This window comes from Calidris pugnax, unplaced genomic scaffold (genome assembly GCF_001431845.1).
Source record: "Calidris pugnax isolate Ruff unplaced genomic scaffold, ASM143184v1 scaffold56, whole genome shotgun sequence".
Classification (NCBI taxonomy): Eukaryota; Metazoa; Chordata; class Aves; order Charadriiformes; family Scolopacidae; genus Calidris; species Calidris pugnax.
Window position 1 is genome coordinate 17,434,408 of NW_015090839.1, and position 22,086 is coordinate 17,456,493.

General features: G+C 44.2%; 2 protein-coding genes across 2 annotated transcripts; both read right to left on the minus strand.

Annotated features, from left to right (window-relative positions):
- Positions 1-1,712: 1,712 nt before the first annotated feature.
- LOC106887985 (synaptojanin-2-binding protein-like) lies at positions 1,713-9,186 on the minus strand. The gene is made up of 4 exons (XM_014941867.1): positions 8,897-9,186; positions 4,915-5,051; positions 3,337-3,432; positions 1,713-1,877 (listed from the first exon to the last, which is right to left on the minus strand). The coding sequence occupies exons 1-4, from the start codon at positions 8,967-8,969 to the stop codon at positions 1,737-1,739; spliced, it is 447 nt and encodes a 148-aa protein (XP_014797353.1). The 5' UTR covers positions 8,970-9,186; the 3' UTR covers positions 1,713-1,736.
- A 4,214-nt stretch (positions 9,187-13,400) lies between these two features.
- On the minus strand, positions 13,401-15,758 carry LOC106887902 (disintegrin and metalloproteinase domain-containing protein 20-like). The gene has a single exon (XM_014941669.1). It carries the CDS (start codon positions 15,756-15,758, stop codon positions 13,560-13,562), a length of 2,199 nt encoding a protein of 732 aa, XP_014797155.1. The 3' UTR covers positions 13,401-13,559.
- Between the last annotated feature and the right edge of the window lie 6,328 nt (positions 15,759-22,086).

Below are 22,086 nucleotides of genomic sequence, written 5' to 3' on the forward strand. Positions count from 1 at the left end.
CTGTGCTACCAGCTCGAGGGCACCTAGAGCTTAGAACATTCCCCTTCCACATCTAAGGAGCTGGAACTGGCGTCTAGTAAGATTAGCTTAGATGCAGCTACATTAAATTGTATGTAATCACTTTTTTCTGTTTCTGGAATCCAAAACACCACAGGAAATAAAGACAAAGTTCTGGGATTTGAAGTAAAACAAAAAGGAATGCATATATTAAACATACATTAAACGGAACTGATATCCACGTCACATTTTTGTTATGTTTTGTATTGCTCTTTAAAGTAAGCCTCAATTACAGATCTCTAGCTGGAACCAGCTGCTGGATTAAAGTGCAATTAAAGATTAAGACTCTTTGTTTCACTGAAATCCGCAAGAACAAATTGAATTCAAAATCTGGAAAACCACAGGTTATGAGAGCCAATTCCCCATTGCACATGCAGCTAAGTTTCTCTACAAATGACAGTATGTGACAAGGGATGGGAAAGATTCCCTAACAAGAAGCTTGCAATGAAAAAAGAAAGAAAAGCCAAGGAAAAAAACCCACAAATATACAAAGCAAATAAAGAAAAAAAAAAAAAAACCACCACTCTTATTTTTCTGACATAAACCAGTCATCCAAAACCTATTGTCAAGAACAGCTGAAGGCAAATTTTCCCCGAGTTCAGCCAGGCTGATTTATTTCTCTTCTCTTTCTTTCTCTCTAAGTTGGGACTAGAAACTTTGAGAGGGAGAGTTGCAAATGAAAGTAAAACCACTTTCTGGCTGCTGGGAAGCAGCAATTTAAATCAGTCATAGGAGATCAAAGGACATACAAGATGAGTCATGCTATTTTAGGTGTACAGCTCGGAAGTAAAGAAATATTAACAGCAATCTTGCCACACCTTTTTTTTTTTCTTTCTTTTTTTTTTTTTTTTAAATCCTCCTCTTCCTGGCAGCTTCAGACAAATGAGGAAGAAAATGGAAGCTGCAGCAGAGCGAAGAAACACTGACATTTCAGCTAGACTAATACCTATTCCAAGAAGAGACAGTTGTACACAATAACACATCCTTAAATGGGAATTAAAAAAAAAGTAAAATCCACAAACCTAAAAATTATTTGCCATGAAGCCAATAACCTGGGCACAGGGAGAATCAATGCTACAGAAAGCATGAGGTTTAACCAATATTTATTAAAAAGCCATAAAGAAGAAATCAGAGTTTCAGAGTACATTGATTCTCTCTCACATATATAAAAATCCCCAAATATATACATATATATCTCTATGAAAAAAGTACACATTTTTCAAGTTTCCACCCACGACTGGAAAAATAATCAAAAGTCACAGCTTTCAACAGCAGAGGCAACACGAGACAGGAGCAGATCTTCATGACAAAAAGAGGCAGCAGTTCATGCTAGACCAGGTTAAGTATTCACAGGGCTTTTTCACTGTGTCATTCCTTTCCAGCACTTAAACTTCCACTCTGGCTAAAAATATCTTCCCTATCATTCCTTAAGCTCTCTGCTATTCTTCCCTTCCAGCTCACGAGGCCACAGAAGGAGACACAGCACAACTGGAAGAAAAGGAGCAAGGGGAAGAAGAGAGAGCACATGGCACTAAACCCCTTGTCTACAAGGGGCCAGAAGTGGAACAGCAGAGCTTTAAAAGCAGATTCTGGGCTAAGCTTCTGGCCCTCCCTGAGGCTGCAGGCCTCCCTATGCCTCATTTACTAAAATACGCAGTGATATCCAAAACGTGAACTCTTCACATCCGCTGTCGATACCTCAGCAAGATCCAGACCGCTGCCGCAGCGAGCGCCAGGCCTGGCACCAGAAAGGCTGCTAGAGGAAGCCCACCTGATTCTCCATCGTCTCGATGACCCACGGGGCCATTCTGTGGCTGCAACTACAAAGGGAAAAAAAAAAAAAAGCATTTATTTGTGTCAGAGCCTACCACAGGAGAACCCCCAGTTCTATGTCACGACCAGGTGGTTCTGTAAAGGATGTGCAAGGTGGTTTCCCCAGGTGCCTGTAGACTCTGTGCATGGGAGGGTTAGAATGGCTTTGAACAGACTGAGCTTTACTGCAGGGTACCCAGTCCTTACTGGGCACCCTCATGTTTCTCTGCCACGTTTTAAGTGAGGGCTCTACCAGCTGGAGCAGGGTATGTCTCATACAGCAGAACCAATGACACACACACACACAGAGTCATCCCTTGGTGCACTTCCCACCACACCATTTCCTAGTGTCTTTACCAGGAAAAGGGCATCACTAATTCTCTTGTTTTTTCTTATCTGCCCTGTACACTGGTCCAGAAGATTTACTCCTTTACTAAAGGAGTAGAAAAGGGGCCTCAATCCACCTCTCCTCACCAACATGCGGATCAGTATTTTGTCAACTTCAGTGCTAGCCAGAAATGTTCAAATTACAACAGTGGATTAAGGATTCCGCTCTTTCTATATCCAAAATGGTGACAGGGTATTTAAACTATAGCAGCCCACATTTGTTCCTTTGTGGTGAGCTGCGCACACAGCTCAAAACTAGCATGACGACCTCTCCAGTAAGATTTTGTCCTCCAAAACAAAACTAGAGAACTTGAGATGCTGGCTTCACGGACAAACCCCTGAGAAAGGAGATCCAAGAGAAAACACACCATAGTCCACCAAAACAAAGGTGGACTTCTCCAAACTCACCTCTGCACTGATACTGTTACAAACTAGTAATGCATGGATGATTACAGCTGTGGTCAACTAGAGAAGGCCACAGTTCAAACAAAATCTTTATGTGCATAATTCACATGGTATTTTTCTGCTTCATGAGACAGAGAGCTATCCATCATAGAAACCAGTCTAACACGAGCGAGAAATAGCCCTAAGAAACAGGTAGAACATACCCTACGCTGAATTTTCAGAGACACGTCATAACCTGCATTCCTGAAGAGTTCCACAGCATCCTTGTGCCGCAAATCCTTCAAGTCTCTGCCATTGACCTAGCAAAAAAGGAAAAGGAGAACCAGTTGCTGAAGGGCGAAAGGAAAATCTTTAATGATGCAGGCTAACATAGGAAGGACAGGAGATAAAGGAGACAAAAATCTTCCTCCTTCACAAGTGAGCGAGAAACAGCCCTGAGAAACAGCCCTAAGAAACAGGTAGAACATACCCTACACTGTTACAAACTAGTAATGCATGGATGATTACAGCTGTGGTCAACTAGAGAAGGCCACAGTTCAAACAAAACCTTTATATGCATAATTCACACGGTATTTTTCTGCTTCATGAGACAGAGAGCTATCCATCATAGAAACCAGTCTAACGTGAGCGAGAAACAGCCCTGAGAAACAGCCCTAAGAAACAGGTAGAACATACCCTACGCTGAATTTTCAGAGACACGTCATAGCCTGCATTCCTGAAGAGTTCCACAGCATCCTTGTGCCGCAAATCCTTCAAGTCTCTGCCATTGACCTAGCAAAAAGGAAAAGGAGAACCAGTTGCTGAAGGACAAAAGGCAAATCTTTAATGATGTAGGCTAACATAGGAAGGACAGGAGATAAAGGAGACAAAAATCTTCCTCTTTCATAAAACTCTGCATTTGGGGCACGATATTATAATCGGCAAGATTTTTATATGTTGAGAAGTAAGAAGAACTCCAAGCCAAAACACATAGGTACTGAAAAAAAAACTACCTAGAAGCAAAATCAGAATACAAGAAGACAGTTGTGTCAATAGCAGCTTCTTATGCTGTTGCTTTACTGGAAACAAATCAAAGGTGTAATTCTGACAGCTAATGAAAATAAAAGAGCAACTACAGCAAAATTACGAGTCTCTTTCCCATGTTGTTCCCTCTACTGGTCTACCTTTGAAGCCCTCCTGTTTGAAAGAGTGTTGTAAACATATATTTAAAAGCCTATTGATGCAACAAAACAAAAAAAGACTTGCATGCATATTGTCATCCATTTGAATGTGTTAGGATTTTTCTTAATTTAAAATAATATCTCATGGCAGAAGGTTTTATAACGTACTTGATTTCATTCACAAACTGGTGATATTCAACATAATTTTAGTTTTTCATCCCTGTTACTCCTAATTGTATCCCCTGAGATCACACCTAGCACCTCCCTTCTCTGGATATTTAGACTTCCCAAACACAAGTACATAAATATTAAACTGTCAAAAGAAGATAGGATAATATTCTCCATTTAACTTATGATCATTTTCTGGATCAATAACAGGCTCCAACTAGTGCAAGGCACTCTATAGAGACTAAAAAGAGTACATGTGGAACATAATAAGCAAGTATAAAATAAAATTAAGCAGTATTAGTAGATCACGTTTCACACTAGGACAGGGTACTTCACTCATCACTTTGTGAAGCGTATTGTCTTATATGATTGCCAACTGTCTGAAGAACTGGCAGGACTGAACCTCAGTCACTTGAAAACATTATTCTAAAAGGAAAAGCCACCTGTATTATTCCTGATGAGCCAAAACGAAGAGTTTTACAGCCTCAAAGTTTTAAAGCCTAAAAATACCCCTGAGCAAAAGGATCAGTAATCATGGACTACCAGTAAAAAAATGGAAACTTAAAGGTGGAAGACCTTTATTTACACACGTGTAAACGATGATCCATTGTGAGCAAGAGAAGGTCTGATGGATTCTAAAACCTTAGAGAGGCAAGTAACAGAGAAAATACAAACGCAGCACCAAGGACTGCTTCTGAGACAAATCAAGAAGGCAGAAGAGATGAGCCCACGTGTAGAGGCACTCATCTCCCTACTGCTCAAAGCTCTCCCCACACCCACAAGATAGCTCCTCCATGGAGTTTGCTCAGCGTCACCTAATTCACATCCTTCTCTCTGTGCACCGCGATGGCAAACTTGCATCTCACATCACATCACTGATCATAGCATTTCAAGAACACACGGGGCGACAGAAGAGAGGCCTTACCGATAAAATTTTATCTCCTTCTTGTAATCGGCCATCAAGGTAAGCTGCCCCATCCTTTTTGATCCGGCTGACATAGATGCTGCTGTCATTGGAAATGTACTGCTGATCTGTCCCACCAACAATGTTGAAGCCCAGCCCTAAGGTAAGCCAGAGAGAGAAAGCCGATGAGAAAAAGCTCAAAGCTTCAGATGTTCTTGCTGTTGTCGGGGATTGTACCCTCCCACATTGTCCTGTTTTCTCCACCATACTAAAACTCACAGCGCACAAATCTGCATCATTCTTTCCAACCATCACTGTCTAGAGAAGTTATTATCATTAAACTGGTCTTGAAAACAGAGGAGAGACCTTGAACGCCTGAGGGTCCAAGATGCTTCATTCCATAAAGCATCCATGAGCCATTTTCAGGTGGGTGTTAGGGAATACTGAGGGACATCCCATCGTTTCTGAGATGCCAATTCAGCCCTCAGCAGGAATACACAACTTTAGCACAGGATGAAAGAAAAAGGAAAGCATTCTGCATTTCACGGGAGGCTATACTAAATCATTACCTTTGAGCAACAAGAAATCATGCTTGGCAAGCATTTCATGAGCTGTGAAACAGAGTTAAGAAAGGCGAGGAGCTTTACACACTGTCTAGAGATGAGGAAACAGGCAAGAGGAGCTGTGCTACCAGCTCGAGGGCACCTAGAGCTTAGAACATTCCCCTTCCACATCTAAGGAGCTGGAACTGGCGTCTAGTAAGATTAGCTTAGATGCAGCTACATTAAATTGTATGTAATCACTTTTTTCTGTTTCTGGAATCCAAAACACCACAGGAAATAAAGACAAAGTTCTGGGATTTGAAGTAAAACAAAAAGGAATGCATATATTAAACATACATTAAACGGAACTGATATCCACGTCACATTTTTGTTATGTTTTGTATTGCTCTTTAAAGTAAGCCTCAATTACAGATCTCTAGCTGGAACCAGCTGCTGGATTAAAGTGCAATTAAAGATTAAGACTCTTTGTTTCACTGAAATCCGCAAGAACAAATTGAATTCAAAATCTGGAAAACCACAGGTTATGAGAGCCAATTCCCCATTGCACATGCAGCTAAGTTTCTCTACAAATGACAGTATGTGACAAGGGATGGGAAAGATTCCCTAACAAGAAGCTTGCAATGAAAAAAGAAAGAAAAGCCAAGGAAAAAAACCCACAAATATACAAAGCAAATAAAGAAAAAAAAAAAAAAACCACCACTCTTATTTTTCTGACATAAACCAGTCATCCAAAACCTATTGTCAAGAACAGCTGAAGGCAAATTTTCCCCGAGTTCAGCCAGGCTGATTTATTTCTCTTCTCTTTCTTTCTCTCTAAGTTGGGACTAGAAACTTTGAGAGGGAGAGTTGCAAATGAAAGTAAAACCACTTTCTGGCTGCTGGGAAGCAGCAATTTAAATCAGTCATAGGAGATCAAAGGACATACAAGATGAGTCATGCTATTTTAGGTGTACAGCTCGGAAGTAAAGAAATATTAACAGCAATCTTGCCACACCTTTTTTTTTTTCTTTCTTTTTTTTTTTTTTTTAAATCCTCCTCTTCCTGGCAGCTTCAGACAAATGAGGAAGAAAATGGAAGCTGCAGCAGAGCGAAGAAACACTGACATTTCAGCTAGACTAATACCTATTCCAAGAAGAGACAGTTGTACACAATAACACATCCTTAAATGGGAATTAAAAAAAAAGTAAAATCCACAAACCTAAAAATTATTTGCCATGAAGCCAATAACCTGGGCACAGGGAGAATCAATGCTACAGAAAGCATGAGGTTTAACCAATATTTATTAAAAAGCCATAAAGAAGAAATCAGAGTTTCAGAGTACATTGATTCTCTCTCACATATATAAAAATCCCCAAATATATACATATATATCTCTATGAAAAAAGTACACATTTTTCAAGTTTCCACCCACGACTGGAAAAATAATCAAAAGTCACAGCTTTCAACAGCAGAGGCAACACGAGACAGGAGCAGATCTTCATGACAAAAAGAGGCAGCAGTTCATGCTAGACCAGGTTAAGTATTCACAGGGCTTTTTCACTGTGTCATTCCTTTCCAGCACTTAAACTTCCACTCTGGCTAAAAATATCTTCCCTATCATTCCTTAAGCTCTCTGCTATTCTTCCCTTCCAGCTCACGAGGCCACAGAAGGAGACACAGCACAACTGGAAGAAAAGGAGCAAGGGGAAGAAGAGAGAGCACATGGCACTAAACCCCTTGTCTACAAGGGGCCAGAAGTGGAACAGCAGAGCTTTAAAAGCAGATTCTGGGCTAAGCTTCTGGCCCTCCCTGAGGCTGCAGGCCTCCCTATGCCTCATTTACCCCCCTGAAACACAAAAGTCCCTCAAAAAGACATAAAAAAACCCCTTATGATTGGCAGGATTAGGAAAAGAGAGATTGAATAATACTGCAAATTGAACCAATTAAGTTATTTCTTTTTCCATAAAACCCGATTTTTCTGCCTCATTTCAGCCTAGTACCTCATCAGGAAATTTGAAAGAGAGACATGAGCACTGTTTTTCCACTGTAAACACGTTCACCTCCTCAGCAAATTTTTGCCAGAGATGTTCAGCATCAGACCTGTTCTAAAAAGTTGCAGTCAGAACTCCGATTAGAGAGATTATGGGATTATACTACGCTTTACAGATAACAGCGTTTTGTTCCTTCCACAGAAATTAATAATAACTGAGATGGTAAATGCATCAAGGTCACAGGGGGCTGTAGGACCTCCAAATCAAGTGACATGGTTAGAAACCTAACTCTAAAAACACACAGCCCATTTTAATGGCGGGACAAATGCTGCTTGGGGTAATCAGACCTGAATTGCCGTGGCCACATCCAAGACCTCTCAACTCTGCCCTTCGACATCCCCTTCCACCTCCCTCAAGATTTCAGGTTCCCAAATCTATGGAAACAGCTTTCCCATCAGAGTCAGTTTCGTTTAGCAAATAGCTTTCCCTGACAAGAGTGTCTTCGTTAGCTCTAGCTTGTGGCCGTGCACGCAGGGCTAATGCAGCTTTCAGACTGGTGGCCACTCCGGTGAGCAGGGGAGGCAAAGGGCTGCCTGCTGGGCTCATCCTTTGGGGTGTGATCGCTGGCACGGGGCGTCAGGACCAACCCCAGCCCGGCAGGAGAACTACCTTCACCCTAGAGAAAGGAAAATGGCACATACACCAACGACGTGGGTGCTGGGGGTCCCCAAGGGGCCCATGGAGCCAAAGGCCGGCCAGCAGCCGCACCCAGCGGTTGTGCTGACAGAAGGGCTGCCACATTTTGTCTCACACTCATTTTAATTAAAGAGAAGGCCTCGCACACCAAAGTACGGCTCTGGTTCCAAAACCTCCCTGGAGCCTGTGGTTCTTTGGAGCCAGGATTTTGCTCCAGAGCCATACGCTTGGTGCTAACTGGCTGCGCTTCTGGAATGGCATCCTAAATCCTGGAAAAATGGGAGGGCAGCCAGGCATCCCCAGGCTTCCCCAAAAGCACGGGCTGCTGCTGTGACAGGAAAATCACAGCCAAAAAATGTCCCACCGACTGCCCTGCTCCCTCTCCCTTCCTACCCCACACCGCTGACAGGATGCTGTCGGGTACAGGTACACGCTCCTGTTTTTCCGAAATGCCCCCTAATTTTGGGGTATCCAGCCCGGCCCTCACTGGAAAGCAACAGGAGGTGCAGCGGGGACGGCAGCTCCCGCAGAAAGCCGGAGGCGAGCCGTTCCACCCGAGACACCGGCCCCCTTCCCACCGGCCCGCCGTGGCCATACCCGGGAGCGGGGACCGTCCTCACCGCCGGGACCCCCCCGCTCTCCCCCGGCCAGTCCCCGCCACCGCTCCGGCCTCCCCTCCCCGCCCCGCCGGCGGCCGCGCAGGCCTCGGGACGGCTGCCCCGGCCCGGGTGGCGCCGAGGGCCCGGCGAGGGGCGGCCGCCGCTCCCGCCTCACCTGAGGGCCTGCGGGTGAGGCTGATGACCTCCTCGGAGAAGCCGCCGCCGCCGCCCGCCACGCTGCCGTTCATGCTGCGGCCTGAAGGTGAAGTCGGGGCTCCCGGGGCAGCCGGTTTCGTTTCCTCGGCCGCCGCCGGAGGGCCGCGCCGCGGAGCGCTGGGAGTTGTAGTCCGAGGCCGACCGGGGACGGAGCCCCGCCGCCAGCCGGCCCGGGGGAGGCGGGCGAGGCCACGCTCGGGGAGGAGCGCCGGGGCCCGGCACCGGCCTCTACCCGCCGGGCCCGGCCCTCGCAGCCGGTCGTGCCGGGAGGGCTCCGGAGAGCGGCACCTCTCCTTGAAGCGGCGGCGGCCCGCGGGACGGGGCTGTCTGCTCCCTCCGGTCCCCGAGCCCCCTTGCGATGGGCTGCCAACCGCCGGGCCTCCTGCCCAGCGACCTCCTGCCCACCGGCACCTTCCTTGCCCCCTGCAGCATCCTCGCCTGGCCTGGAGGTGGGTTTCTCACCAGGGTTAAGGAGCAGGCTGTAGTTTTCCAGGGCGGGAACAGCAGAGAAACGTGGAGATGTGGGACCCGCTGCCGGCCCTTTTCACTGGCCACACGGCCAAGTGAATGGGATGGGCAGAAGCCCAAGGCAGGCGGGTACCAGAGAGCATCCACACCAACCCCTAGTCCTGCTCCAACACAACACAGTGCTAGTCTTAGATGGAACTGCCACCCTGACCACCACCATCAGGAAACAATAAATACTTATAACTATGTCCCGCAGAAGGAGTTCAGTTTGAGGATTTGGGAAATCTCCTCAAAACCCTACAGAGCTCTACAGCTAATTACCTAGCAATAAAAGGCAAAATAGTTCCACTTTCTGTCTAACAGAGGATCCACTTGGACCCAGGATTCCTGTACCTCAGGGAGTTCTTGAGCCAATAGATTATCGGGAAAAAGATAGCAAAGGAAAATTTATCCCTATTTATTTCCTCATTAAACTTTGTCCTCATGCTATGGTGCTGCAATATAGACAATGACAACAGAGAGCAGGACCTAGTGCAATTTAATCACCTAACTGCTTGGCACTACTGGGACACTCATGTCAACAGCCTGCTGGAATTTTTCTGATGAAAATGAGGATCAGGTGCTCTGGTCCTTAGTGTTACACCACCGATTTGTCTGTTCAGTATCACACTACACATAACAAGTATTTTTGACTGCATTCATTCCAGGATTATCTGCACTTTTAGATTCCTGAATTTAACAGAAGAGGCAGCCTAGGTGCTTTATCTCGGGATTAGAGGAAGAATGTGCCACAAGTCTTAATGCTACAACATTAATGCCTCACACTCAATTATTGAGTGTTGACCACCTGCCTCATAGGCGGGAGGCAGGCATTCAAGGTCCAATTACACCTGCAATGACAAGCAAAACCAAGAATTGTCTATCACAAGAGGACTTCTTAAACCATTAAGCCCAGCATTCACACCTGTTTCAGTCCCGTTTCCACAGTTACGATGTACTGGATATCTACACTTAATTTTTGCCAATGGTTAAGAACACCGAGAGCAAAACCTGTACAATGGCTATCAACTATTTTTTCCTCCAAATTCCAGTTTTACTAATACCATACTTGGCAGCACACTCCTTGAGGATACACACTGTTCCTTAGCAGCAGTTTTAATGTACTTTAGAGATGACAGTTTTGGCTTAGGACAAAACCAATTTTATCTTTATCTGAGATAACTGCAATATTAAGAGTGTTTTTAAAAAAGTCTTGTTTGGCCATGAAGATATTTCAAACCAGGAACATAGGTAAATCATTTTTATCTACTCCCAGGCATCTCCAGGCTTCACCCACCACACGTTAACAGCTACCTAAGATTTCATACCTTGCTACTCTGGCACAAACCATTCCACAGGTCTTCACAGCCAGACACTTCCCTCCAGCACCATTTCACATGCTAGACTGACCAACATCTCTTGGGAGGTGGTACAGCAGCATTTGCAGGCTGTCTCCTCCATGTTCAACTGACATACATTTGCCAAGTTCTGGCATCCATTTAAAATGTTAAAAGAGGCAATTAAAACTAAGAGGAAAAAAGAAAAGTGGGGGGGGGGCGGGGAAGAGGGAAAGATTATGACTGAACTTAAGACTTGCGCTTTCATATCACAACAGGAGTAGTGGGACATTTCTCACAAACCACCAGAAACATCAAGTTATTTGTTGCTATGGTGAAATCAGAAATAACAATGTTGTCAAGGGGAGTCAGATATTTTAGAAAATGTGGACTAGGTTTGTTGAGACGCACGTTTGTCTTGCTCATACAGCCTAAACAGAAATAGAAGTGTACAGAAATATTCCTAACCAAAGCTTGCTGAAAGCCTCCTCCCAATTAATAGCCATGGTATTTTAGATCAATCTTCAAGCACAGAGAAAAATGGAAACTACAGCAGTTTATCACTTTGTCTCTTCCAAAACTGCATGTGCAAGTAAGCTTTCTAGCCTAAATTGTGCTTTCTATCTCTTCTGTATGCATGTCTGTAAATAAGAACATTATGACTGTTAAGTGTTTCTCTGAACTCAGCGTAGATCTATACTCAGCAACTTATGGTATACTATTAACCAACAACAGCAGGCCATCAAGGTGGCACCCGGAGACTCCTGCCACTGATGTTTATGTATTTAAAAAGCAAAATAAAAAAAAGTCTGCCAGTACTTAACAAGCTGGGCACAGTGAGCTGGAAGGTGCTGGGTGTAGCAGTTGTGTTACTTTTCTCTCCCATCTTTCACCTAATCCGCATCTCCTTTGTTTGTCACATATTCCTTGCTTCTCACACCTGAATGAAGACTGTTACCTCTCTGAGGAAAAAGGTATCACCCACATCCCCCTGCTCTGAAATAGGTCTCTGGTTGTAAGGAATAAATTTGGGGTGTTATTCAAGGGGCAGTCATCTTGTCTTTTGACATAAACGCAGGATTAATTTTTCTTCATCTAATCTTGATGCAACATGAATGGTTTTGATAACAAGCGTAGCCTGCAACAACCAACCTGGTATCTCATTTCCCCAGAGAAATACAGATAACAACTTAAGGACCCATTTGCCTTAGACAAAAAGCCATGAAGAACTGTGAATCACATCCCTCGTATTTCATATCCAATAGTAATGTAACCAGCCCTTTTTGGATGCAGAACACAATCATTTTATTTTTTTTAAAGGGTATAGGAATATGTGTGTTCTGAAACCTTAAATGTCATACTTGGGAGGCTACAAGAGTCTACCATCATCATTTGTAGAATCACCAACATCTTTCTTCTCAAATGTTGCAAATATTGGGGTACTTACCTTGCCTTCACAGAATGTTTGGTAGAAATATGGTCTTGGCTTTCCAAACACAAATAATTCTTTTGGCAGCAGACCAGAACATTAGAGCCCTTCATCCAGAAACATCAGTCCTTTAAAATAAAGTGTTCACTATAAATCTAGACTACAGACTCCTCTTTATAGCGATCTATTTGAAAAAAATCTAGTCACTGCTATAATAATAATTGAAAGAAAAAAAACCCCACAACGACATATTAATGATATTTCCACATCCCTTGTGCTTTCCCATAAGTTGAGATGCATTTTATCTCCTGTTAAAAATTGAAACATACAATGTTTCTGTGTGGCACTCCATAGAGCTGCAAGGACACATTCAGCAATAGCTTAAGAAGCAAACACATAGTAAACCAAGAGAAAGCCCCCGAGATAACTAAATAAAACATCTATCAAATATTGCAGGAATTCTGTGGGAGGGTGACTGGCAGAATAATTCCAAATATTATAGAGATTCAGTTAACTTGTGCAACCTCACACACAGCTCCTCTTAGCGACAATAAAACACATAGCACTTCTCAGAAGAACTCGGCATCCAAGGCACTGGAAAGTTTCCAGAAAAGAAAGACAATTTGTTCTTGTGAAACATCAGGTTTGGTGTCTTGATGTGTACTTGATGGTTCAGAAACATAATGCTTACTGGCACGATCTGGAAAAGACTTCTCTACTGTCTCACAAAATGAAGACCCCGTTCCCTGTGATGCACCCCTGTCCCACAGTACTTCTCCCTGGAAACAGTCAGAAGAGCTTACACCACAGACACCTGCGTCTCACTGCAATACCCATTTCTTGCCTGCCTGCCTGTCACAGACGGGAATGAAATGAAGACTGCAAAAACAATTTTTTTCTCTATATTATTTTTAATGAATGACAGAAGCAAGACGTGCACAAACATTTCTACCCCTGAACTGGAGAAAGCATCAGATGAAGGAGTAAACGGAAGCAAAGAATTTATTTACCTATTTTAAGAAGTTTACATTTGCGAACTATTGCTACGAAGCATAAAAGCTATACCTACAGTTTGCCTAACTAAGACCTCAAGGTGCAAAGGAAAAAAAAAAAAAAAAAAAAAAACAGCATGCCTTTCTGCCTGCATTTATTAACTTAAAATAAACACTGCTAACATTTACTCTGTATCACGTGAGATTAGAACTATTCAGACTGTGTCAAATTATTCTGATGAGTTATCAACTGGCTCTGCTCAAAGGAGATTTCCCCAGGAGCATCCAAAGCTATCACTTGTTGGTCTTCCACAAGTGCTTTGTGGTGGATTTTGACTCACCAGCAGATGTTCTTCTTTAGGAACTGCTGGAGTTTCTGGTATTTAAAATTTGGGGCTCTCTCATCCTAAACCATTCCACTATTTTCTGTTTATGATATATGATCATGGTTACTCCAACAACACAGAGAAAAATAATACAAAAAATACTAAGTGCTCTTACTCCTGCTTTTGTTCTCCAAAACTCCCTGGGTGGAGGGGGTCCACTGTCAATGCTCCCCCCAAATCCTTTCCCTTCACAATATGGAGGAGCCCAGCCATACCTGCAGTGACAATTCTTACGACTGTTACACACTCCTCTGTTATGACACATTGTCAGGTTACAGTCATAGTTCAGCAGTGATACGCTGATACATGTCCTGTTGATACAAAGCTTGTCACTACCGCATGGCGTGCCGTCTTCCACAGCCCCCTTGTCAGCTATTGGCATCCCTATGTGATAGTCAAGACCCCAACACATTTTATCTCTAACAGGGGTTTGGACTAGACTTTCGTGGTTCTGCAAGAGAGGCAATTTGTTTATGTTTTCACACTGGATTCTACCACATAAGACATCCTCAATACTGCATTTTGTAAAATGGATATTATTACGAATACCACAATTCCCAAACCGGTCACCTCGCATATTCACTGCTTTGAAGCAATCTAAACGAGCCACCTTCGCTTTTTTGCCAAAGAGATTCTTGCACTGTTTACTGAGAGAAGAACATTTTCCTCGATAGCAATAAGCACCATCTTTGCAAGGAGTTCCATCTTGCATGTAGATATCTGGCGGGCACAAAGGGGAACTCCCACTGCAATACTCTGGCAGGTCACAGGTGCCAGTACTTGCTCTGCAGAGCTTTCCTGCTGGAAGGAACCGACATCTCTTGCAGCATTTTCCAGAAGCACAGACGGAAGCTGCAGTTAATGTACAGTTCGGGTGACAACAGGGATCCTTTCTGCAGCTTGATGCTGAACCACAGTCACATTGCTCTCCACCTTCTACTATCTTATTCCCACAGTATTCACGCCTCGTGGTGTAGAAAGCGCCGGGTTTTGGTGGTTGGCGAAGGCAGTTTGCGCCTTGCCCCAGCATATCAAAGTAGTATTGGTAACTGCATTCACTGAACGCATCGGTGTCAACACTAGTTTCATACATAATGCATTTCTTCCGTCTGCATTTACAGCCTGGCTTATCATGATGCATCCCAAGATTATGGCCCAACTCATGGACAAACGTGAGAACAAAGGCGGACAACTTCCTATTAGTGAAAGAAGTGACTGCTGATGACCAGTGGCTATCACAGACGGACCCTAGAAACGCCAATCCCAGGCTTCTTCCAAAGCCCTGAAACGCAAATAAGTGTGCGGTATCATGGCGCATCCGTGGAAACAGGTTTGACTTCCGCCACTTGTTGAAATCGTCAAGTGCCTTGTTGATAGAATTAGTAATGTTTATATGGTTGCTTTTGGTCCAGATTTCCAACCCCACAAGAAACAGCCGCAGGGAAAGCTGTTCGTACAGAGAGTCTGCAATGTTGATGATTTCTATGACTTGCCTCAAGACTTCGGATTCGTTACGGCCCGTCTTCACAAACCGCACGTTGTCCACGACCACTGCTATCTTCATATACCTGATGTGTGTCCACCAGCCCTCTACCATCTCCTCTTCCTCCTCCTCCACCGCTTGGGGGGCCTTAAACCAGGGCAGCAAAGCCTTTTGGTGCTGCAGCTCCTCTGGGGTCAGCCCACAGGTGGAGCCCAGAGGGTTGCTGGCCTCCTCCATGCGGTAGAGGATGTGCCGGAAGGCCGGATCATTGGGGATGGGCTCAATCTCGTAGGTGCCATTCTCCACCCAGACCACGCCGTGGAGGCCCCTGCCGCAGGTGCTGAGGGCCACCAGGGAGCCCGGGCTCCCCTGCACCTCACCCTGGTAGAAGCAGTTGTCCTGCACGACAGGGTGCTCCTCCCAGCGGGCTCCATCCTTGCCGTAGGTGACCAAGGTGAAGGGGCGGGAGACCAGGCCATGCCGGGGCCGCAGGAGCAGCACCCGTGGCCGCCCCTCCACCTCCAGCCAGTAGGAGACAGTCGGGGAGGTGGTGCCGGCCCGGGGGCTCAACTGCCGCGGCACTGTCACCCAGCTGGCACCGACACGTAGGTCCCCAGACAGGTCCTCCGGGGTGATGGGACAATTCACCAGGCCCAGCAGCACCAGCAGCCATAGTAGTGCCCCCATGGCCGCTGCCCCACGACCCGCTCTGTGAAGAAGGGATGGAGTCTGCACAGGCCCTGCCTGGGGGGGACCACCCTCAGGCCTCCAACCGCCCCTCAGCAGGGAGGCAGCAGCTCTCCAAGGGCTCCAACCGCCACTTGGCCAGGGAGGGCCGCGGCTCTCCAAGGGCCTCCAACTGACGCTTGGCCAGGGAGGCAGCAGCTCTCCAAGGGCTCCAACTGACCCTCTGCCGGGGAGGGCCGCGGCTCTCCAAGGGCTCCAACCGACCCTCAGTGGGGAGGCAGCAGCTCTCCAAGGGCTCCAACCGACCCTTGGCCAGGGAGGGCTACAGCTCTCCAAGGGCTTCCAACCGACTCTCGGCCAGGGAGGGCTACAGCTCTCCAAGGGCCTCCAACCAACCCTCTGCCGGGGAGGGAGCAGCTCTCCAAGGGCTCCAACTGACCCTTGGCTGGGGAGGGCTACAGCTCTCCAAAGGCCTCCAACCACCACTCGGCCAGGGAGGAGCAGCAGTAAATTAGCCTGCTACAAACACTTTCCCGGCTTTTTATAATCTTCATTTCCAAATTAATAGGCGTTTCTCCTTCTGAGCAGACACAGCAAGGAAGAGCCCCAGCTCAGTTTCACACCCCTTGTCACAGACGTTTGCGCTGAGCAAAGGGATCATTTTGTTAGACCACAGGGGAAAAAAAAAATAATCTGTTTTAATAGCTCAACGGCTGGCTTTTGCTTTGTTCACTTTTTAAATTAAAGGATAACTTGTGAGCGGAGATCAGAAACAGACTATTTCAGCTCAAAAGAATATTTGGAAAAGCTCAGGGTCTGAAACAAAGCACAGAAATACTCATCTCCTAGCTGGTTACTAGACACAGCACTCTTTGGTGCACTGTCTTAGCACGTGCCTTACTTTAACTACTCCAGCTATACACACACACTCCCCGAAAAAAAGGTAAAACCAGAGAGAAATTCACTTCCACTACATTCAATACTGAGGCAAACTAACCGCATAAAGTATAAAAGCATAAAGCCTATCTACACCACAGCTGCTGCGTACCTACAGCAATGTGCCTTAATTATACACATCACTGATGCAACAGCTGTTTTCCCACATCATGGTCTTTCTAAAGGTTTGTGCTTGCAGACCACTGGTCTGCGAGCTTACAGGGACATCCACCACTCGGCTGCCATCCCTGTTCTAGCTCCATCAGGCTTCAGACAAAAATCTGAATTGTGGTAAGACAGGACGTCCAGTGCAGCACACTGTTTTTTTGGCACATAGTGCTGGGATTTGACATAGCCACAGCTGTTACCTTTTAGGAATTCTTCACAACTTTCTTTTCAAGACTGATAGCATATCTGGGATAAAGTCCATGCTGCTACGGCCCTTATCTTTCTCAGCTGCAGGAGGTGCACCCTCCCACCACCCCATCCCCATCTCAGGGATCTTGTCTTTTGGCACCAACTTCTGGGTGCTGACCTGCACCCTGGCACAGTTTAGCAGTTTTGCATTCCAGGGATGTGAACTAGCAGCACCACTTCCATTTCAAACTGCCCACGACAGGCACTGCCCCTCAGGAGGCTGAGCAGCGAGAGAACTGCTTAGAGCCTCCCTCAGCTGCTCCAAGCCCCAGGGTCCCAAATGGGCTGGTACCTTGAGCTGGGCACACGGTAGCCCTAACCAACAGCCGTGGAGGTTACCAACAGTTGTTCAGATTCTGTGATTTCACACCTTACTCATTCATTGCAAGTGTGGCCAACATTAGTAGCGTGTATCTTGTAACAGATTACCTCAGATTTAAGGAACAAAAAAAGGAGGACACCTGCTTCTACTAGGAGCAGCCTAGGTTTCCGTCTAGAAAGATCCTACTAGATATCCATAATTAATATTGTTTTAAATATACTACTGCTTTACCTAAAAGTTAACAAACTCATGACATGTGTTAGCCTTAGTTTTATTTTCATTTTAGTTTTAATTTTAGAATTCTACAAACTGTTTTCTGTGAAATCTTTTATGTGTAGTTAGTTGTTGAATAATTGTCCACCGCTTTTCAAGTAGCAGTTTTGCATTCCAGGGATGTGAACTACGTCAAATTATGTCCTTGAAATAAATACAACGTGACCACAGTAACTGTAAGAGAAAAATCCTGTCGCATAGTCTTTGTGTGCAGTGTCTGTAGCTGTGTGACCACTCCTGAAGTTGTAGAAAAGGCCCACCTAAAGCACTCTGCCAACTTGCTAGAGACATGCTTTACCCCTGCAAAAATTGCCTACTACTTTCTTTTCCTTTTACTATAAACACAACTACATTTTTAGGACTAGAAAGTACTCTGGTTCCATTGTTGAACTCAACAGCAGGTTATTCTCGAGGGGAAGTGTCAGCATAAGTTCGCGACACTGTGCTGAGCACCCAAGCAAGCCCTTCAGCATCCAGATTACGTAAAAAGGGATGATGCTGTTGTGTTCAGGTTACCAAAACCTTGCACTTCTATACTCTCATCAGGTAAAGATCAAAGGCAAGGGACGGGAAGATTCCCCATTATATGATGATGAACACTTTGGAAGAAAAAACAACTGACCTTATAGTAGAGAAGGGGAAAAGTATCGCAGCAATCCATAGCTACTTCAACTGCAGAAACATTTGTTTGGCGGGTGTAACTGGCTTTCTCAGAATTCATCAGTGGTTTTCAATTATTTTTTTCCATCTTGTAGCCTGCTAAAATTTCCAGTGAAGGTACAAGCTCCTATGGAATTGAATCTTACCAGCAAGAGGTTTACTTTTCTCACTTACCTTTAGGAACCTTTAGGAATCAGTTACAAAACCCCAGCAGCCTTGTGGACCACAGGTTGAAATCCACTGTCCTGGCAGAAAGAAACGAAGCCTTCTGATTGCTGAGAGATCGATAATTCATTGAAACTCACACACTGGGAAAACTTCTCCGCACCCATCCATCTATGATGCACATTAGGCTACAGAAAGACACTTGTCATGTAAATGAGCATTTGTTTGTTCTGTGCATGATTACAGCATCAAAGCAACACTTTATCAAAAATTCACCTTTGTCTCCAAGAAATAAGAAAAACTGTCTTGAACCTTGAATGCCTAGTTATCATAATTTGCTTTGCCATTCATAAAATATTAAAAAAATCCGGAAAAGGTGTATCACATTAGCTTTTGTTGAGAAGCCATCTGTTGGTTCAGTGAAGCCACAATCTATTTGCATAACATCTTCACTATTTTTTCCTCACAGGAAACCTCCACGTCTCAAAATAAAGTTAATCTCTCCCCTTTGCCTTGTCCCTCCTATTGCCTATACCCTTCTATCCTTGCTCCAAATACAGCTTGCTTTGGCAAACTACACGTACTGACTGTCCAAATGGCATCTACCTTTCTTTGCTAGGAAAAGGTTACCAAAATATGAAGTATGGGGGCAGAGTAGCAAAGAAGAATGGGCGAGAATGACACAGAGCCTGGTCAGACCTTCCTTGAAGAGCAGAAAAAAACCCCAGTATTTCTACTGCATCTTAACTTTACGTGGTGAATTGAGGTAGCCCCTCTTCCTACAATCTGGCTGGATTTTTGCATGTATGTGTATATATGAACATGTGCCTACATGTATGCATATCTGTTCATGTGAATATACATTTATATGTACTTTCAGGCTCTCAGGAGAATGCTTCTATTAGAGTTCTAGGTCATTTTTAGCTCCTGCTACCCCATGGTTTAGGCTAAGAAAAGTCCTTTTAAAGTCTGAAAGGTTACTATGTAAGAGCAAAGGTAGACCAAGCTCCCCTGTACAACCAAATCTCTCCTTTATGCAAAAGAAAGTGACACACAGGGCAAATTTCAGAACTGCTTGCTTATTTCTCTTTCATCTATAGGCTTTACAAATATTGAAAGTCCTTTGAAGGACTTCAGTGCTCAGGCTCCAAACCAAGAGACAGTGCATAAATACAGGAAGAAAAAGGCTTAGATTCTCATACACTGGAAAACATTACTGACTAGAAGATAGCTGCCTAACAGCTTTTTGGCAATAAATTACTTGGAATTTAACAGTAATATCTGTCATAATGTCACTTAAGTAAATTAATATCAAAGCTCACTGAACTGATAAAATTATTTCAGAATATCTTGTCAGCAAATAACAGGATCAGAAGATACTTCAGTCCCTCATTTCGCAAACCTTCAGCATTCCAGGACAGCTACTAAAAAATTGACACACTTGTGGGTAAAATCCCTTACAGCTTTATATTATAATTCTCTGAGGAAGACATCATTCCACTGGAAGAGGCTTATCACCTTCAAATGCACTGTTTCATGCACAGAAGCCATCTTCTATCCTCTCCATAGCTTAGATGCTGGCACTTTAACTCAGACAGAAAAAGGATGGACTTCTGGTCTGATCAACGCCCTCTGACACCAGCCAATACCAGATGTTTCTACAGAAACCAAAGATGCTGCTTGACTCAGACGGGATCAGAGCAGAAGTCCATCCTTTTTAACGCCCTCTGACACCAGCCAATACCAGATGTTTCTACAGAAACCAAAGATGCTGCTGAGAGATGCAGATGTGGGGACAGTCCACCCCTTCAAGTTTCACCTTCATCTCAGAATCAGCTCAAATTCTGAGCATGGAGTATAATGATTCATTCTAAATCTAACTCTAATTCAGCTTCATTAACTTGTCCCTCTATTCCTATACCACAACACCAAGCGAGTTCTCTACTTTCCTACATGCTTCACAGTACTTGGTTTTATAAAGACTCAGTATTTGTCTTTTCTTTCCTAAGAAACTAAAGTCTTAGTCCTCCCAGTGGAGGACTAAAATTATCACAGGATAATTTTTCTCCTACTCATTTTATTGCCATTCTTCAAACCCCTCTATTTTAGGAGAATTCTTTTTCAGGCACTGAGCTGTACAATACATTTTATTTCAGGTGAAGTCCAGCAATTGACAAAATACTTTCCTCATACTATGTGTGCTACCATCCACTTTTGACCTGAACTGCATTTGCCTTCAGCACTAAGATATCTTTCTTCTGTTAGTAATACTAATCTTTCCTTGGTGTACAAGTAGCTAAGTTTTCTCCCTGAAAAAAAACCCACCAAACCTCGATCCCCATTACAATGCAGTCTAGTTATCTTTCTTGCTTAAGTTTTTCCAAACGACAAACAGGTGCTTAGTAATATGAAAAACTATAGAGAAATTCAGATAATTTAATGGTCATTTCCAAAGAATTTATTTTGAACATCAAAAAATCCAGCAAGGACTCTTGAGATTCCTCACCACTCCTGCGTCATTTCTGGAGATCCTCCTTTCCACCATGGGAGGTGGATGAGATGATGGCTTTGGTGCTTCTTGAGCTCCTTGTTTTCAGGGGAATTTCTTTAACACAAGAAAATATCAACACCCTTTTGTTCTAAGTGTATTCACACTACCTTGTAATCATTCAATGCTGAATAATTAGCCCTGTCTGGTTTTGAGCATCCTAGAGTAACTGCTTTCTATATCTTCATTTGATTTAAGAGTTCACACTAGCTTATTACCTACTTCTATCAACTTCTGGAGAAATACTGGTTCAAACTTGACCCACATGGTATGAAATGAAGCTAATACACACTTAAGTACACTGATACATCAATTTTAGGTGTTTATCTGCATCAACAAGAAGCAGCTATTGGTCTATCTACATCTTTAACAGTGCAGCTTTGGATCACAGCACAATAATTACATGGGTCTTTCCATCATTCAACAGCTACCCAGAGCTGTTTATTAGTTAATGAGACAGGAAAAGTCTCTTATAACCTCAAAATAATTTGACACAGCTATTTAAGTACGTCTTAGTCTTCCTTCCTATCCACATTTTGTCTGCTATGTATAGACCTTTTCCTTGCTTACTACAGTTTACTACAAGCAGCAAACTATTTCAAGCACCGTTACTTCAACGAAAAAACAAACCCAAACCAATAGTTATTTCTTTGCAATGGATAACTTCAACTTTTACTGCAAAAAAATGGTTTGTGTAACGTGTGAGCTGATGCAGGCAGGACGCAGGAACAACCACAAAACCACAGACTATAGGCAAAGAACAAATTTAACCTCAATACCTCATGGATCGGAGAATCTCTGAAGCAGCACCCAGGCAGAGGCAGGCAAGCAAGGGACACAGGCACCGTGGAGAAAGAGAGAGTCCTTATTAGCAAGAGAGTGAGAGAGCTCACACTTGCTGTTCTGGCCTGTATTTCAAGGATTCAAGCAGGCAGAGCTTTCTGCTGTGCTTTGATCTCTTCAACAGCAGGGCAAGAATCTCGGTTATGTTCGATAAGATGCCCCCG